This window comes from Stegostoma tigrinum, chromosome 39, assembly GCF_030684315.1.
Source record: "Stegostoma tigrinum isolate sSteTig4 chromosome 39, sSteTig4.hap1, whole genome shotgun sequence".
Lineage (NCBI taxonomy): Eukaryota > Metazoa > Chordata > Chondrichthyes > Orectolobiformes > Stegostomatidae > Stegostoma > Stegostoma tigrinum.
This window is the reverse complement of record NC_081392.1, coordinates 1,980,607-1,998,561: the sequence shown is the minus strand read 5'-3', so window position 1 is coordinate 1,998,561 and position 17,955 is coordinate 1,980,607. Positions and strand designations below refer to the sequence as shown.

The window sequence follows — 17,955 nt, the reverse complement described above, 5'->3', positions numbered from 1 at the left end:
CCTTTATTCTACCTGCTAATGTCTGCTCATGCCCCCTACTTGCTCTTCTTAACTCTCTCTTTAAATCCTTCCTAGCTAATCTGTAACTCTCCATTGCCTCATCTGAACCATCTTGTCCCATTGTCACATAAGCCTCCCTCTTCCGCTTAACAAGAGATACAGTTTCTTTAGTAAACCATGGTTCCCCTACCTTATCGCTTCCTCCCTGCCTGACAGGGGCATACCTATCAAAGGACACGCAATATCTGTTCCTTAAACCAGCTCCACATTTCGATTGTCCCCATCCCCTGCATTTTGCTAACCCTGCCATTCTATGCCTCCTAAGTCTTGCCTAATCACATCATAATTTCCCTTCCCCATCTATAACTCTTGCCCTGTGGCATGTTCATATCCCTTTCCATTGCTTAAGTAAACATAGCCGAATAATGGTCACTCTCTCCAAAGTGCTCACCTACCACTAAATCAAACACCTGGCCTGGTTCATTACCAAGTACCAGATCCAGTGTGGCCTCCCCTCTTGTCGGCCCTTCGACATACTGTGCCAGGAAACCGTCCTGCACACATTGGACAAAAACTGATCCATCCGACGTACTAGAGTTATAGCATTTCCAGTCAATGTTAGGGAAGTTAAAGTGTCCCATAATGACCACCCTGTTCCTTTCACTCCTGCCCAGAATAGTTCTGCTGATCCTCTCCTCCACATCCCTGGAACATTGCGGAGGCCTATAAAAAACTCCCAGCAGTGTGACCTCTCCTCTCCTGTTTCTGACTTCAGCCCATACCACCTAAGTAGGCAAGTCCTCATCAAAAGTTCTTTCAGCCACTGTTATACAGTCCTTGACCAACAAAGCCACACCTCCCCCTCTTTTATCACCTTCCCCGATCTTAATGAAAGATCTAAACCCTGGAACCTGCAACATCCATTCCTGACCCTGCTCTATCCATGTGTCCAAAATGGCCACAACGTCGAAGTCCCAGGTACCTATCCATGCTGCAAGTTCACCTACCTTATTCCGGATACTCCTGGCGTTAAAGTAGACACACTTCAATCCAGCTTGCTGTCTGCCAGCACACTCCTGTGACAATGAGGTCCTGTCCATGCCCTCCCTACGCTCATCCTCCTATGTACTAGAACTACACCTCAGTTCCCCATCCCCCTTCTGAGCTAGTTTAAATCCACCCAAATAGCACTAGCAAATTTCCCACCCAGGATATAAGTGCCCCTCTGGTTCAAGTGGAGGCTGTCCTGTTTGTAGAGGTCCCACCTTCCCCAGAATGACCCCCAATTGTCCATGTACCTGAAGCCCTCCCTCCTGCACCATCCCTGTAGCTGAAATCTCTCCCTGTTCTTTGCCTCGCATGGCACGGGTAACAAACCAGAGATAACCACTCTGTTTGTTCCAGCTCTCAGCTTCCACCCTAGCCCCCTGAAATCCTGCCTGACATCCCTATCCCTCTTCCTACCTATGTCGTTGATGCCTATGTGGACCACGACTTGGGGCTGGTCACACTCTCCCTTCAGGACCCCAAAGACACGATCTGAGACATCACAGACCCTGGCACCAGGGAGGCAACACACCAACCGTGAGTCTCTTTCATTCCTGGCAAACCTTCTATCAGTCCCTCTAACTATTGAGTCCCCAGTGACTAACTTCACCTGGACATCTCTGATACCTCTCTCCCCATCCTGGACCTCTCTGTTTCCATCTCTGGCAATCACGTAGAAACTGCCTAGAAATATTAATTTCAAGCCTACCAACTCCCACAGCTACCTAGAATACACCTCCTCTCACCCACCTTCCTGCAAAAAAGGCCATCCCTTATTCCCAATTCCTTCGCCTCCACTGCATCTGCATCCCAAGATGAGGCATTCCACTCCCAGGCATCCCAGATGAAAGTGAATCCCTGAAAGTGAATATACAATTCCTGCAATCTCTAATCAGTGCAGTGCTCAACTACAAGGCTATTGTTAGCTTCAGAAAGCCTTAGGGTATCACAAAGGCGGAAGATATCAACAAAGAGAGCCAAAGATGAGTCACATAGGACTTTCTCGAGTGCCGATTAATCATCTTTACAAAAGCAAGAAGAAAGAATTTGTATTCATATGGCACCTAAGGCTGACACACAGCCGACACTCTCATTTTTGTAAAGCAGTCCTTTGTTGTAATGCAAAAAAAGTGTAGAAAATACGATTAGTTATCTGCACAGCAATTTCTACAAATGACTGACATAATCTTTCAGTGATAATCGTGGCAGATCAGTGACACCAGTAAGAGAAAGAACAACATACTAAGGGGATTTCAGCCCATGTTCTCTGACCAATAATCCCAGTCATAACAGTCTAATGCCAGTGTGTTTGAACAGCTCACCCACAGTGCTACCCAACTCAAAGTGGACAGGATGTTGACAGATATCTAGCAATCAAAATGAGTCAACATTTCGGGGTGGGGGGGTGCAAAGTATTCCTGGCACTCTGTTCTTATAAATTTCCAGCAAAGGCCAAATGGGCTGAACAGCCTCCTTTGCTGTGATGTAGTAAGGTCGTACAATGCTTGAGTAAAAGCAAGATACTGCATATAGATAATGCAGATACTGCCAGACTTGCTAAACTTTTCCAGCAAATTTGTTTTTGTTCTAGCACAGTAGGCCAGGTAGCATTGAAACATAAGCAGAAAATGCTGAAGAACCTCAGCAGGTCTGGCAGTGTCTGTGCATAGAGAGAGAAACAGAGTTAACATTTATAGTCTGTTAAGACTTCTTCATATCACAGAGACTCAGAGTTAACTGGCTCTCTCCACACATGCTGAGTTTCTTCAGTATTTTTACCTTTATTACAGCATGGTCATTTGATTCAATTTCATCATTGCCCCGAATGAGAGAGTCCATCTCCTTGCTGGGGCCCCTTAATTTTTCTTATGTCATGTGTTTTCAGGGATTTGACTTGATTTTGCAACAGAAGTAAATATGATACGAGAAAATACTTTCTCACACAGAAGTTCAGATCTGGAACGCTGTGCCTTGAAGTGGGGTCGAGGCAGTTTCAATGGAGGTTTCAAGAGCGCATTAGCTGAACAGAAGCAGCATTCAGGGTTACAGGGAATGGTGCCAAGTTATGATTCAGACGGGCTGAATGGCTTCACTCTGCACCATACAGTTTGGTGATTCTGAGTTGATGGCACGTTGTCAGGAGGCAGACAGCTTGTCTCGAACGCCTTTTCCATTTTTTTTTTGCTGACCTCATCGAGTCCTATTGCCAGTGTCGCCATGAATCGAGAGGGGCTGCCTCTCTGCCTCAAATACTGGTCCATGATAGCACAGGGGAGGAGTTTTATGATGTCAGCTAAGAGGAGTTTCTACACACAATGTCAGCTCCCGGTCTCCATCTCACCAGCAGCGTGAAGGCATAGCAGTGAGGAACTGCAGATACACCAGTGAGTACAGGACCGTCTTATTCTGCATACTAGTGTGCTGGACTGTTTTGCAACTTAATTCCCTTTCAATTCCTCTTTCCTCTTTCAATTCTATTTTTGTTATTTAACCTCTTTTTCTCATCAACTTGTTCAGAGATATTATTACACATCTCTGAAGCAGGTGGGACTTGAACCTGTTTGTCGTTCTGCCAGATGTGTATTTGTGATTGCACCAGTTTGACTGGGTCTGATTTGTTATGGACTGGTTTAATGATTATTTGTGCCCCTTCAGACTATCCTGTTCTTCAGACTCAGGTCGACCTAGCTGTTATTTATTTGTGATTCTCTGTTGCACGTCCGTAGCACAAATCAAATCTCAGTTTCCAGCCCTCAACCTTCTCCAGCCCCCCATCCACTCCCCCCCCCCACTGCAGCATTTCAGGATGCACAGATCTGTCCTCGCTTGGGGGGGGGGGGATGGGTGTTGAGCTGGTGGTGCAGTGCGTTGGTGCCGAGGACCAGGGCGGGATGGGGTGGCTGTTTGGGCGGGGGCGACGATGTCTCGGCTGTCACTCAGGATTCGCCTGCATCAGGAGCCGGGGCGGGCGGAGTGATGGACGACAGAAAAGGAAATGCAGCAAAAAGAGCAAACTGCTCTTTTTTGATTCGCAATCCTAATGAGCCGTTTGTTATGTCTCAGCAAATACCAACCAGAGACTGAGAATAAACACATCCTGCCGACAGCCCCTGCCGCCCTGCTTCATTCTCTTTACACCTCTGCAGAAGGTGATGATTACATGAGGTTGCGGGTTGCACAGATTGCAGGCTCCATCTGGGCTCCCGGCTAAGCGACCAGTTTCTCACACCTGAACATAGGACCGTGGGGAGGGCGTTGGGGGGCGGGGGTTAGGTGGGACGGTGTTGGGGGCGGGGGTGACTCAACTGTGGGAGAGATTTGAGCCCTCCGTGAAAAAACACTCAAGTTCACACATGTCGGCAGAACTCACTGAATATATATTATCAAACCGATATAACAAACCACTGGAACAGGTGGGCATTGATCCCGGGTTCCCGGTAGCGGGCAATACCACTGCGCCATAAAGAGAATCTAGGAGTCATTGGGTTCCCAGGTACTGGAGCCCTGTTGGCTTGGTGCAAGGCAGTAAAACCGCTCTCCGAACCAAGGTCACGTTTATCTCCCAGACAGTGCGAACAAAAACAGAACATTTGCATTGATAACGTGCCTTACACTATACACCAAACCACTTTGCCGGAAATGCACCTGCCAATTTATACACAGCAAGATTCCAGCCTTATGTTAATAATCAGATCGCCTTATTTTCCGATATTGAGAGAGGAAAAAATGACTAGGCCACCAGATAGCTTTCCATTGCTGTACTTTAGCATAGAGCATACCTGGAGAGAGAGAGATAATGGGAACTGCAGATACTGGAGAATTCCAAGATAATAAAATGTGAGGCTGGATGAACACAGCAGGCCAAGCAGCATCTCAGGAGCACAAAAGCTGACGTTTCGGGCCTAGACCCTTCATCAGAGAGGGGGATGGGGAGAGGGAACTGGAATAAATAGGGAGAGAGGGGGAGGCGGACCGAAGATGGAGAGTAAAGAAGATAGGTGGAGAGAGTATAGGTGGGGAGGTAGGGAGGGGATAGGTCAGTCCAGGGAAGACGGACAGGTCAAGGAGGTGGGATGGGGTTAGTAGGTAGCTGGGGGTGCGGCTTGGTGTGGGAGGAAGGGATGGGTGAGAGGAAGAACCGGTTAGGGAGGCAGAGACAGGTTGGACTGGTTTGGGGATGCAGTGGGTGGGGGGAAAGCTGGGCTGGTTGTGTGGTGCAGTGGGGGGAGGGGACGAACTAGGCTGGTTTAGGGATGCAGTAGAGGAAGGGGAGATTTTGAAACTGGTGAAGTCCACATTGATACTATATGGCTGCAGGGTTCCCAGGCGGAATATGAGTTGCTGTTCCTGCAACCTTCGGGTGGCATCATTGTGGCAGTGCAGGAGGCCCATGATGGACATGTCATCTAGAGAATGGGAGGGGGAGTGGAAATGGTTTGCGACTAGGAGGTGCAGTTGTTTGTTGCGAACTGAGCGGAGGTGTTCTGCAAAGCGGTCTCCAAGCCATACCTGGACCTTTGTTTTCATCTCACTGAGAGGGCCTGCAGGGCTTTGGTTTAATCCAAAAGATGACACCTCATGTATTCCCCGATACTACGCAGGAGTGTGCACCTGGATTAAATGTTCGAGTGGCGGGGTGGGACTTGAACCCACAGCCAGCTAACATAGTCATGGCTAACACTTAAACACAGAAGTATGAGAGGATCATGACACAAGCCTTCCTAGACCTGAGATAGTTCACAAGGAACAAACAGCACTGAATATTTCACATTGTTAAACAGAAACAAGAAATATCTACTTGGGAAGGGGGTTGGGTGCGGAATGCAAAGACATTGCTTTAAAAAAGGGCAGGAATTCTGTTTGGTGTCCTGGCTAATGGTAACACCTTCACTAACTTCAATAACTAATCCAATTGTTTGGAAATCCTGTCCTTGCTGTTTGTGCGAGTTTATTGTGCACTAAATTGGCTGCTGTGTTTGCTCCATCACAACAGTGCCCAGTTTTTAAAAATATTTAATTGGCTGCAAAGCACTTGAGGTCTTGAGATGCCACCAAAATATTACTTGGGTATATATTAAGCCACTTGGGCTCTCGAACCTGCTTCAACATTCATTAAGATCATGGCTTATCTGATGCCTCCTCATTCCCATTTACACTCAAGAACCTTTCACTGCTCCCCCTTGCTTATCAACAACCTATCTACCTCTGCCTTAAAAAAAGAAAGACTCTGTTCCTCAGAAGTTTCTGAAAGCAGAGTCACAAACACTGTGGCCTTCTGTGAGAAAATAATTCTCCATATCTCAGTCTTAACTGGCTGATCCCTTGCTTTGAAATGCTGTCTTTCTTGTAGTAGATCTGAGACCAGGTGAACCGATCCCAGTCTCCTTCTGGTCTATATGACTTGCAGGGGGTGGAAGACAGCTAAGGGGGTTGGTGGAAGCATGGAATGATAGATTATAACTGACCATCCACCAATGGAAACAAAAGTTTATAGCCTTGAAATCTGCACATTCCCTTCAGAATCTCCTGTTCTTGTGACCAGTCTTCTTTTTGGCTGTCCTATTCAAAACTTTTATCAAGTCTTAACATGTTCTGCTCTTTGCTTTTCAGCCCTTCTTCAAAGGTCACTGTCCTGTCGCATTGCCAACATCTAACTGTCTGTAACAGGAATCACCATGGAGAACAATCTGGAAAACAATATGGAGCCTAAATCGGAGCAGGACGAAATGCAGCGATGTGCTGACCAGATCACGGATGAGGTGAGTAATGGTCCACAGAGAAGGGAAGTAGCGATATCGGAGCCTGCCAAGCTAGACAGGAATCTATAGAATGTTAGCTGAGTCAAAATAAAGCAAAGGAACTCTTGTGACCATTATAATTTTCATAATGCAACAAGGAACTAAGGAAATTTAATAGGGATGTAGAAACTACGAAGAGCTAAAAAGAAAGCTAACAGACAAAGAAAGTGTTTGAGAATGGGTTGGCAGTTAACATTGAACTATGGTGCAGATATGAACAAAAGAATGAGATTGATTGCAGACTGAACGGGCATCCTAACTAAGCAAAAAGCAGTCAATCTGCTACCTTTATTAGCAAGGAGGGCCCTGCATAACTAGCAGTAAAGGATATGTGATAGCCTAAAAATGGATGAAGGGGAAGTGGTTGTGTAGTTCTCAAAGCAGATAAGAGTGTGAAGTATTCCGTAACCCATGGGAAAGTATGGAAGATTGTGGCAGCTCTGCTGCTGTTTGAAAATCCTCCTTCAAAATGGGGATGGTTCCAGAAAAAAAGATACTTGAATTTTTATTGCATCTTCCCCGACCACGGGACATCTTTACAGCCAATTACGTACTTTTGGAATATGGCATCTGTACTCCTGGAATTGCAGCAGATAGGCCATGCACAAAAAGCTCCCACAAACAACAAGTATGAAAATGACCAGATAATGTATTTCATTTAAAATAAAATACTGCAGATGGTGGAGATCTGAAATAAAAAGCAGAAACTGCTGGAAATACTCAGATCAGTATTGGCTAGGAAATTAGGGAGCATTCCTTTGATCTCCTTCAAAATAATGCCATGGGACATTTTACACTCTCCTGGGCAGGCCTGGGGACTTTTGCTTAACATCTCATCTGAAGGACAACGCTGTTGTTTGCCTGGTACTCCTGCACTACCGTGTAGAATGTTAGCCTACACCTGAGGCCTGGGTGTTGAACACATAGGGCTGGATTTGCCAAGGAATGGCAATCACACGCCATTTTTAAGTTAAGAAAGTGCTCTATTTCTGACAGGAGGTTCTGAACAGGGCTCTTTCAGAGGGTGCTTTTTACTTGACAATTCCCTGGTAGTGCAGGATAGTTGGGGGAGGCAAATCATGCCCCATTTGTTAAAGCATCAGTTATCATTTCGGTGATCACAGCCAACCACCTTGACAGATCTTGTGAAAGGATAAGTACACGTCTTAAGTTTTGAGGCCAGGGTAGCTGGGTGCCAGGGTGGGTTGGGGCTAAGGTTCCAGAGTGGATAGGGTGCCAGATAAGTAGGGTGCGCAAGGTGGGTCTAGATAAGTAATGGAGTAGATAGGATAGGCCAAGGTGGGTGACAGATAGTGGGTTCAGCAGGGAGTGGAAGAACTGTCATGCCCCATGCAAGAAATGGAGATCTCCTGAGGGGAGATAATGTCAGGTCAAGATTTGTGGGATGTGGGGTAAATTGGGGGATGGTGTTGATTACTCAGGAGTTATACTAGGTCTTATCTTTCAGAAAAAGAAAAACAAATAACTCTTTATGCTGGACATCAGAAACAAAACAGAAATTGCTGGAAAAGCTCAGTAGGTCGGGCAGTAACTGTGGAGAGAAAGCTGCTTTAATGTTTCTGGTCCAGTGACCCTTTGTTACTTAGTGACTTTTCTGTGACTTTTATTGGATAACTACTAACTGCAGTAGAGCCTCCTGAATCCTCTGATCTAAATTGATACTTCTGAAGGGTACAGGCACAGGGTAATTGCTCAATGTTTAATTTCCTAGCCTTTTCCCTTGGAGTCTGCTACAGCAGGGATTCCACAGGATCCTGATGTATGACAAAAACAGAAATTGCTGGAGAACTTCAAGCCTGGTGGCATCTGTGCAGAAAGAGCAGACTCAATGTTTCTATTCCAAAACTTTGACTCTACTTTCTCTCCACAGGTACTGGCCAGACCTGCTGAATTTCTCCAGCAACTCCTGTTTTTGTTTTTCAGATTTCCAGCATCCACAGTTTTAGTTTTATCCTAATGTACAATTCCTGTAAACACTGCAGACATGACTATCTGACCATATTCTCGTGACTCAGGCAATGAACTGTGTTTCAACTGGCATAGCAAGATAATCAGAGGGTTTCAAAAGTTGTTCTCCTGCTCAAAAAATGAGAGAGAGTTAAAAAACCCAGCAACCTCAAATCAGTCACAAAGTCAAAAAGCATTCTGTGGAGAGAAAAATGCCGGCAGAGGATTTATCCCTGGACGTCCTGGCTAAAATTTCTCAATTGATATGACAAATTCAGATTCACTGGTCGTTGTCAAATTGCTTTTATTTTGGAGCTTGCTGTGTACAAATTGTTGCTGTGTTACTTGCATCGATACAGTGGTTACATTTCAAAATGAAGACAATTCAGTACCTGCGAAGTACTGTACCATAACTTGAGTTTATGAAAGATGTCATATTTTGAATCTTTCCTCTGTCTGTCTTTTTACCTCTTTCTTTTCCTTTGAGACTGAACTTAAAATCTTTCTTTTGGAGCAAATGGTTGATCATTTGAGCATTTGAAGAATTGATTAGTGAGTTAGAGCAGGTGATATAAAAATTGGTGGGGTTGTAAGTAGTGAGAAGGTTGGGATTTGATTATGGAATGATATGGGTGGACTGGTCAGATGCAATGATGAATGGAATTGAATCCAGATTCAACCATCTTCAGCTGCTTCATCAATGATCTTCCTTTCACCATAAGGCTAGAAGTGAAGATGTTCAGCACCATTTGTAATCACTCTGATACAGACGCAGTTAATGTTTACATGCAACAAGAGCTGAACAGTATCCAGGCTTGGGCTAACAAGCAGCAAGTACCATTTGTGCAATCAAATGCTGAGCAATAACCATTTCCAACAAGAGACAATCTAACCACTGCCTCTTTACATTCAATAGTGTTACCATCACTGTATTTCCCCGCTGTCAACGCTCTGAGGGTTACTATTGACCTGAAATTAAAGTGCACTTGCTACATCATTACAGCAGCTATAAGAGCAGGTCAGAGGCAAGGAATCCTGCACCAAGTAATTCACCTCCTGACTCACCAAAGCCTGTCCATCATCTACAAAGCACAAGTCAGGAGTGTGAAAGAATACTCCCCAGTTGCCTCGATGAGTGCAGCTCCGAAAATACTTAAGAAGCTCAACACCATTCAGGAAAAGCAGCCTGCTTGTTTGGCACCACATCCACAAGCATCCATTCGCTGTACCACAGACCTCAGTAGCAATAGAATGTGCTGTCTCTAAGATGAGCAAAAATTTGCCAAATACCCTTAGTCAACATCTTCCAAACCCACTTCCATCTAGAAGGACAGGGGCAGTAGGTACATGGGAAAAACACTTTCTGCACGTTCCCTCCCCAACCCCCCACCCCCTCCCCAAGCCACTCACTATTCTGACTTGGAAAGATACTGCCTTTCCTTCACTGTTGCTGGGTCAAAATCCAGGAATTCCATTCCTAATGGCAGTGTGGGTCTACCTACAGCACACAGATTGCAGCAGTTCAAGGATGCAACTCACCACTACCTTCTCAAGGGCAACTAGGGATGGGCAGTCAAACCTGGCCAGTCAGCCTGCCCAGGTCAAAAGAGTGAATTTTCAAAAAAACTGAGGTGATACACTTGGGAAGGACAATTAAGCGAAGGGGACACGTGGTGAACGGTAGGACCTTTGGGTGCACTGGGGATCAGAGGGACCTCAGTGTGCATATCTGCTACTCCCTTAAAGTGGACAGGTAGGTAAAGTGGGTGAGAACACCTAGGGATATTTCCTTTAATGGTTGAGGCATAGTGTTTAAGAGCGGGGACGTTGTTGTAACTATATAAAACATTGGTTATTTTCCTGGGGGCAGACAAGACTGGGTAGGGCATCATTCAGATATATAGATTTGTGGGGACATAGGGTAGATAGGAAGATACTTTTCTTCTTAATGGAGGGATCAATGACCAGGGGTCTCAGAATTATGGTAAGGGCCAGCAGGTTTTGAAGGAATGTGAGGAAAGATTTTTACATTCAGGCAGTGATGGGAATCTGGAACTCGCTGCCTGAGAGGGTTGTAGAGAGAAAAACCTTCATAACAATTAAGAAGGGCTTGGATGTGTATTACCGATCTCAAAGCATACAAAGCTATGGACCAAGTGGGACATGGGATTAGAATAGTTAGCTGGTTGTTTTTGACCAACATAGACTTGATGGGCTAAAGGGCCTTTTTTGTGCTGTAGTCCCCTATGGTCTGTTCTATGGTTTCTTTCTTTAACACAGTATCAGTTTTGCTGACCAAAGTGCTAGATAAATGCAAGTTGTATCCTTCCATCAGCCATCCTTCCTTAAGCTGTTTCCCATTCACTTCCTTTGTTTCTCCCTCTCTTGCAATTATCTTTTATCTGGTGTTCTGTTTACTCGTTCTTTATTTTTGAGAGTTTGTTCATTTTGAGGTTGAAAGATAGAACTGATTGGTTTTCTGGAATCAGTTTTCTGCAGTGCAGTGGAACGTGAGTGCTTTCAGCTGAGCTTGCTCAGGGCACCACAATGTTCATATGCATGCCCCATTTTTACCCACTTCCAGCATTTGTTTTCCACTAGTGCCCAGTCAAGCAATGCATTAATTTCAGAATTCTCAAATTTCTCCATAGCATCAATCCTCTATACCTCTGTAACTGCATCCAGTGCAACTTCTCTCTAAATCTCCACTCTTACCCATTTCTGGCCTATTGCACATCACTGATGTCCGACATCCTGAAGACTGGATTTTGGTCCAGAAATCTCTCCACTCTCTACTCCTGTCTTTGCCTGGATGACACTTTGCCTGTTCTTATGCCTCTACATGTAGGCTGATGACGCTCCCATGAGGTGCTCTGGGTTGTATTAGCATATTAACAGCACTATATAAATGCAAGATGTTGTTGTTGTTGAATGTGTGATCCTGAAGAACTGAACAGCTTATGGTGTCTTACTATTGTATTTAAATGTCACAATTTCTTCCAAAATACACCAGCAGTGGTACTGCATTGCTGCTATGGATTAGGAAGGGGACACACCTCACCCACATGCCTGTCCAGCATATGCCAATTCTTTGAAAGAACAGTTAAAGTGGTCCCTACTCTTTCCTCATTGCCTAACATTTTTTTGAGTTTCAAATGTTTATTTAATTTCCTTCTGAAAGATGCTATTGCGTCTGTTTCCGTACACTGATGTCCTTGGGGCAAGTAAGTGTCTCTGTTGCTTGGCTTGTACATGATTTATGAAACATGGCTTTTGTTGTATGGATCGTGATGAAAATCTCACACCAGAATCTGTCTGCTGTTGACAATTCTTTTGCAACTTTGGCTCGATGATATTTCAAGACCCTATGAGTGGCTGTGTTGCTCAGGAAGAAAGCCAATCATGAACCCAAGCGGCTGATGCAGCTGATGAATATTAACCAGTTCCATATAAAAAATTAACGATGGCCCATTAGCAACAGTCTAGCAGCCTTTCAGAGGTGTAGTGCTGTGAATAGCAATGAGTTGCTCTAAAGGGCTGTGAAAGAAACAGCTCATGTTAACAGCCAAGTCAACAAGCTTTCTGCAGCTATACAGCCAATTGGCCACATCTCCTGAATTCTGAGCAAGGTGTCTCCCATCTGACTTGAAGCCTTGAATTTCAATCAGCGTTTATTGGATAAATGCCACTGGCAGAATCATGTTCTGACTGTTGCAAAGAGAGTGACTGCAGTTTACAGATGAGCAAAGCAGAATTTGCTGACCAATGGTGCAGATTTTAATGAAGCTGTTGTCAAAAAAGAACTTGCATTTATGTTGAGCTTTCTGGATGCCTGAAAATGTGTCACACAATACAAAAAATCACTGCTATAGTGTGGAGGAAAGAAAAAAGCAGCCAAGTTGTGCATAGCAAGCTCCCACAAACAATAGAGCAGTGATGACCAGGTAATCTGTTTCAGTGACATTGGTCAGAACACTGGAGGAATCTCCACTACTCCGCGACAGCACCATTAGCTCTTGTATGCAATGTTTCCTCTAATTTTTGTTTTTCTGCTGCGTGAAGCTTTTTCTGTATGTGGCTGCGGCTTCTGGAAGCAGAAGATAATACGTAGCACACCAACCGGCATATCCCAGTGCCTGCAGACAGATCCCCCTCCATCCATCATGAGATTCAATACCATTTGAAAGGCAGTAACTCAAGCATTGTCCGCGTCTCCTGCTTCTTGACCGTGTCTCCTGCATTTCCCACAACACGTCCCTCAAACCCCGCCCCCGCCGCAGCCGCAACCACCCCCAGAAGAACCCCCTCATTCTCTCATACCACCCCACCAACCTCCAGATACAACGCATCATCCTCCGACACTTCTGCCATCTACAATCCGACCCCACCATCCAAGACATTTTTCCATCCCCACCCTTGTCTGCCTTCCGAAGAGACCACTCTCTCCGTGACTCCCTTGTCCGCTCCACACTCCCCTCCAACCCAACCACACCCGGCACCTTCCCCTGCAAACGCAGAAAGTGCTACACTTGCCCCCACACCTCCTCCCTCACCCCCATCCCAGGCCTCAAGATGACTTTCCATATTAAGCAGTTGTTCACCTGCACATCTGCCAATGTGGTATACTGTATCCATTGTAGCCGGTGTGGCTTCCTCTACATTGGGGAAACCACGCGATGGCTTGGGGACCACTTTGCAGAGCACCTCCGCTCGGTTTGCAATAAACAACTGCACCTCCCAGTCGCGAACCATTTCCACTCCCCCTCCCATTCCTCAGACGACATGTCCATCATGGGCCTCCCGCAGTGCCACAATGATGCCACCTGAGGGTTGCAGGAACAGCAACTCATATTTCGCTTGGGAACCCCGAAGCCCAATGGTGTCAATGTGGACTTCACCAGCTTCAAAATCTCCCCTTCCCCCACCGCATCCGAAAACCAGCCCAGTTTGTCCCCTTCCCTCACTGCATCCCAAAACCAGCCCAGTTTGTCCCCTCCCCCCACTGCATCACAAAACCAGCCCAACCAGTCCCCTCCCCCCACTGCATCCCAAAACCAGCCCAGCCTGTCTCTGCCTCCCTAACTTGTTCTTCCTCTCACCCATCCCTTCCTCCCACCTCAAGCCCCACCTCCATTTCCTACCTACTAACCTCACCCCACCTCCTTGCCCTGTCCGTCTTCCCTGGACTGACCTATCCCCGCCCTACCTCCCCACCTATACTCTCCTCTCTACCTATCTTCTTTTCTCTCCATCTTCGGTCTGCTTCCCCCTCTCTCCCTATTTATTCCAGTTCCCTCTCCCCATACCCCTCTCCGATGAAGGGTCTAGGCCCAAAACGTCAGCTTTTGTACTCCTGAGTTGCTGCTTGGCCTGCTGTGTTCATCCAGCTTCACACTTTGTTAACTCAAACATTGTGACTGTCACTGATGCTCCATTGCATCAATAAGTATCTGGAAGGAAGCTTGATGCTGCCAGTCAGGGGTGAGAAAATGACCCACTGAGACACAGCTCATAGGCAGCCATGTTTGTGTGGGCATAAATAGCAAGACAAATGGTTTGACAGGAGCAGCTGCAGGATTCTGTTCTATCAAGATTGCAGAAATAGACAGTGAGAAAGAGTCAGAGACAGACAGTGCAAATGGGAGCTATGAGTACTGTGGAAGGGGATCATTGAAGATGGGTTGAATGTTCTAGAGGATGTCAATGTGAGCCCAAGACACAGTGAAGTTGGACAATTCCCACAGCATGGAGAAAATGAGGTGTAGAGTGGAGAACTCCTGGAGTTATTGTTTCAGACAATCCTGCACCTGTGGCAATGTCAACAAGACTTTGTGTTCATATAGCACCTTGCACATCCCAAGATGCTTCACAGAAAATATGATGTGGACCTACATATGGACCAAATGCAGGTTCAAAGAGTTTGAAGGAAGGAGGGAGTGGTGGGCAGATTTAATAAAGGAAAATCCTTATTTCAAATTAGCATTTCACTAAGTCAGGATCTCCGTATTGGAGATAATAGGTTAGCATCTTATCCTCTGAAATATCACCTAAGGAAACATACTTCCCAGTTTACCCACTTGCCTTTTATCTAAACAGGACAGGCTTTACCTGTTCCCAAGAGGAAATTGAAAACAGGAAACCTACTCCAAAGAGCTCTGTTATGGTTGTTCTTTCCTTAGTGATCAGAGGTTGTATGGGAATGTGGCACACTTTCCTGTACCCATTTCAACTCTTTCTCTATGTTTCCCCTATTAAACTCTTTCATTATTTTAAATCCTTCTTTGGGATTGCTTCTCCTTGAGTGAATAATGCCTCAGATTGTTCAAGTGATTTTTGACGCATATGTTCAAGGAACAATAGGAAGCCATTCCGCCCCTTGAACCTTATCCCCTTTTTAATAAGATTGTCATCAATCTGACTGTGACCTCAAATCCAAATTCCTGTCTACCCTGATAACCTTTCATCCTCTTACTTAAAGAAGTACTCACCTCCGCCTTGAAAATATTCAAGGACTTTGCTTACACCACCTTTTCAGGGAAAACGTTTGAAAAATCCATGTCTGTCTGAGAGAAAAAAATATTTCACTCTATCTCTATTTTAAATGAGCAAGGCCTGATTCCTAAATGGTGATCCCCCAGTTCCACAAAAGGAAACATTCTCCCAACACCTACCCTGTCAAGATAAACCTCAGAAACTTAAGTGTTTCAATCAGGTCACCTCTTGTCCTTCTGATCTCCAGCAGTTACAAGCCTAGCCTATCCAAACTTCAGTTGGAACCCTCTACCCAAATTTTCTTGGACCCTGCTGGAAGCAGAGATAAACAAAGGCCTTGTCAGGTCGATTAGGACCCACTGCAAGCTTAGATGGACGAGTGTGACCTTGACAACTTGCAGGTTTTCACATGAAACTCAATCTTCCAAGGCCCAAGATATCATTCAGTTTGATTCATTACAGTCACAGCACAGACTGCAGCAGTTGCAGACAGTAGCTCACCAGCACCTTCTCAAAGGTAATTAGTGATGGACAATAAATGCTGGCTCAGCCAGTGACACTCGCACTCTGAATGGATTAAAAAAGAAATCCCTGTGAGTAAAATGATTACAGCACAGGTTAACAACCAGTCACTTCCAGACAGGGCTCAATTAAAGTAAACGTATTAACTAGCAAATTAAGACTGATTAAATCCAAAAATAAAAAGGATATGATGAAAGTCATCTTTCTTCACAACCAGGGGTTGGATAGGAACCCAGGAATCCAAAATAAAAGCATACTATATCCAACTAACATACTGTTCAGTTCCCAAACACTGGTGGGGGGGAGAAAAAGATTGCCGCGTCAAGTTAAATTAAGGTTTCATGTGCTCAAGTGTAATCCTTGACATACTTGTACTGCTTGTCAAGCTTGACCAGAGACAGAATCTTGCCCGATACTAATAGTAGAGTTCATCAGTTAGTTGAAATAAAAACAGATAATGCTGGAAAATCTAAGCAGTCTGACAGCCTCTGTGGATAGAGAAGCAGAGGTAATATTTCAAATCCAATACGACTTTTCTTTAGAACTGCAAGAAGTTGAGAAATTAACATTGGTTAGTTGAGCCTGATATGTACTCTGTGTTTTGATGTGAGACCAGGATTGAATTTAGAGGATCGACAAGATGCTCCTAGTTAACAAAATCCAAATAGCATTCCCCTAAACCTTCTCTGTGAACACATTGGCCTCAATATTATCAACCTACTGTCCTAATCAGATGAAAACAAAATATCCTTAATTTGTCATGCATGCGCTGGCTTCTGTTTTTACAGCACTGTGGGTTTTGAGCTCTCTGAATGTCCCCTGTGGAGCTCACTTCATTCATACATTTAATTGAGTTCCCTGAACTTGGCTCCCAGTGATGTCTGGTAACAGTGTCACACATTCCAGGAACGTCCTAGGTTTATTCCTGGACTTTACTGCTCTTGGCTGCAGTAACGGTTAGAGAATTCTATTTAACTTCATCTCCCTTCAAAAGAAAAGAAAATAATTCAACCTTGATTCTTTCTCCTCATCACTCTCTCACTCACCAATCTACTTTAAGCATCCTACATTGGCTCCTGGTCCTGCGTGTCAATCTGGATCCATGCTAACCAATGAGACAGAAAAATCCTAACACCTTCCTTTTTTGGTAATGTTTTATTGATAGATCAGTCTTACAGCTCCTTTCACCCCCTGGTATTACAGGTTCAAATAGTTTTAATCAACCTGTTCAGATACGTTTGGGGCAGTTGTCACTTGAACCCAAAGTTTCAAGCCCCAGAGGGCGCTACCACTTTTATCACAAGATCCTACTGTTAACAGTCCAAATATTTTTTAATGGCCTATTCAAAGATGTTATTATTCATGTCTGGAGCAGGTGAAATTTGAACTCTGGGTCTAAGAGGTAGGGACAATACCACTGCACTGAAAGAACCCCAGTGTTACAGGCTGTTACTTGGTCAATTAATAGCTACCATCTGGTTCATCTAGTGGGTACTCCATTGCCCTGCACCCAATACATGGATGCTCGTTCAGTTTCTAACTGAAGCCACTCAGAAAATCAGACACAGCTTTTTCCATTATTTGTAGTTGCACATCCTGGTGAAGATATTTCTGATCCAAATTCCGATGGGACATCCTGTTATCACTTCTGGTACATTACTAGCAGGTTTCTACAACTTGGTGTATCGGCCGCTTATGAAAGAATGTGTCAAAACAGCACCTTGGAGATTCTGAGTCTGGAGCTTAAATTTAAAAGGCTTTTTGTGAAATAGGAGTTGAATTAACCAAATAAATATTTTTTAACTCCCTCCAGACAGCTAATTTGAAGCAGATATGGACCAGGGATTCTCTGAAATCGGCTAATCTAATGTGTGGCCAGTTCACTGAGATAGGGTTAAAACAGTGTGGATCGAATTCTCTGACCCACATTCCAACCTCCTACATTACACTGCTAGTGATTCTGCTGCTCCCTGTGGCAGCAGAGAAGACTTCACAGAGTTTGAAGAAGTTACATCAGTAAAAATGCAGTACAACTGATTCTATGCTGCTGCATGTCACCTACATTAAATAACAATTCTTCCTTGTTATTAGTCATGCAGTTAAAAACTAAATGTCGGGGGAGGGTGGA

The 17,955-nt window shown here is 44.8% G+C and overlaps 1 protein-coding gene across 2 annotated transcripts in view; it reads left to right on the top strand.

Moving 5' to 3' along the window:
- LOC125447794 (synaptosomal-associated protein 25) overlaps nucleotides 1-17,955 on the top strand; it is a 196,502-nt gene that overhangs the window by 79,845 nt on the left and 98,702 nt on the right. Inside the window, exons 1-2 of one of the 2 annotated variants that reach the window (XM_048522518.2) lie at nucleotides 3,278-3,431; nucleotides 6,658-6,806. In XM_048522518.2, coding sequence (XP_048378475.1) covers nucleotides 6,723-6,806 — 84 coding nt within the window. In that variant the 5' untranslated portion in view covers nucleotides 3,278-3,431; nucleotides 6,658-6,722. Of the gene's footprint in view, nucleotides 1-3,277; nucleotides 3,432-6,657; nucleotides 6,807-17,955 lie in introns of those variants that run through there. The other variant, XM_048522519.2, reaches the window with a different exon arrangement.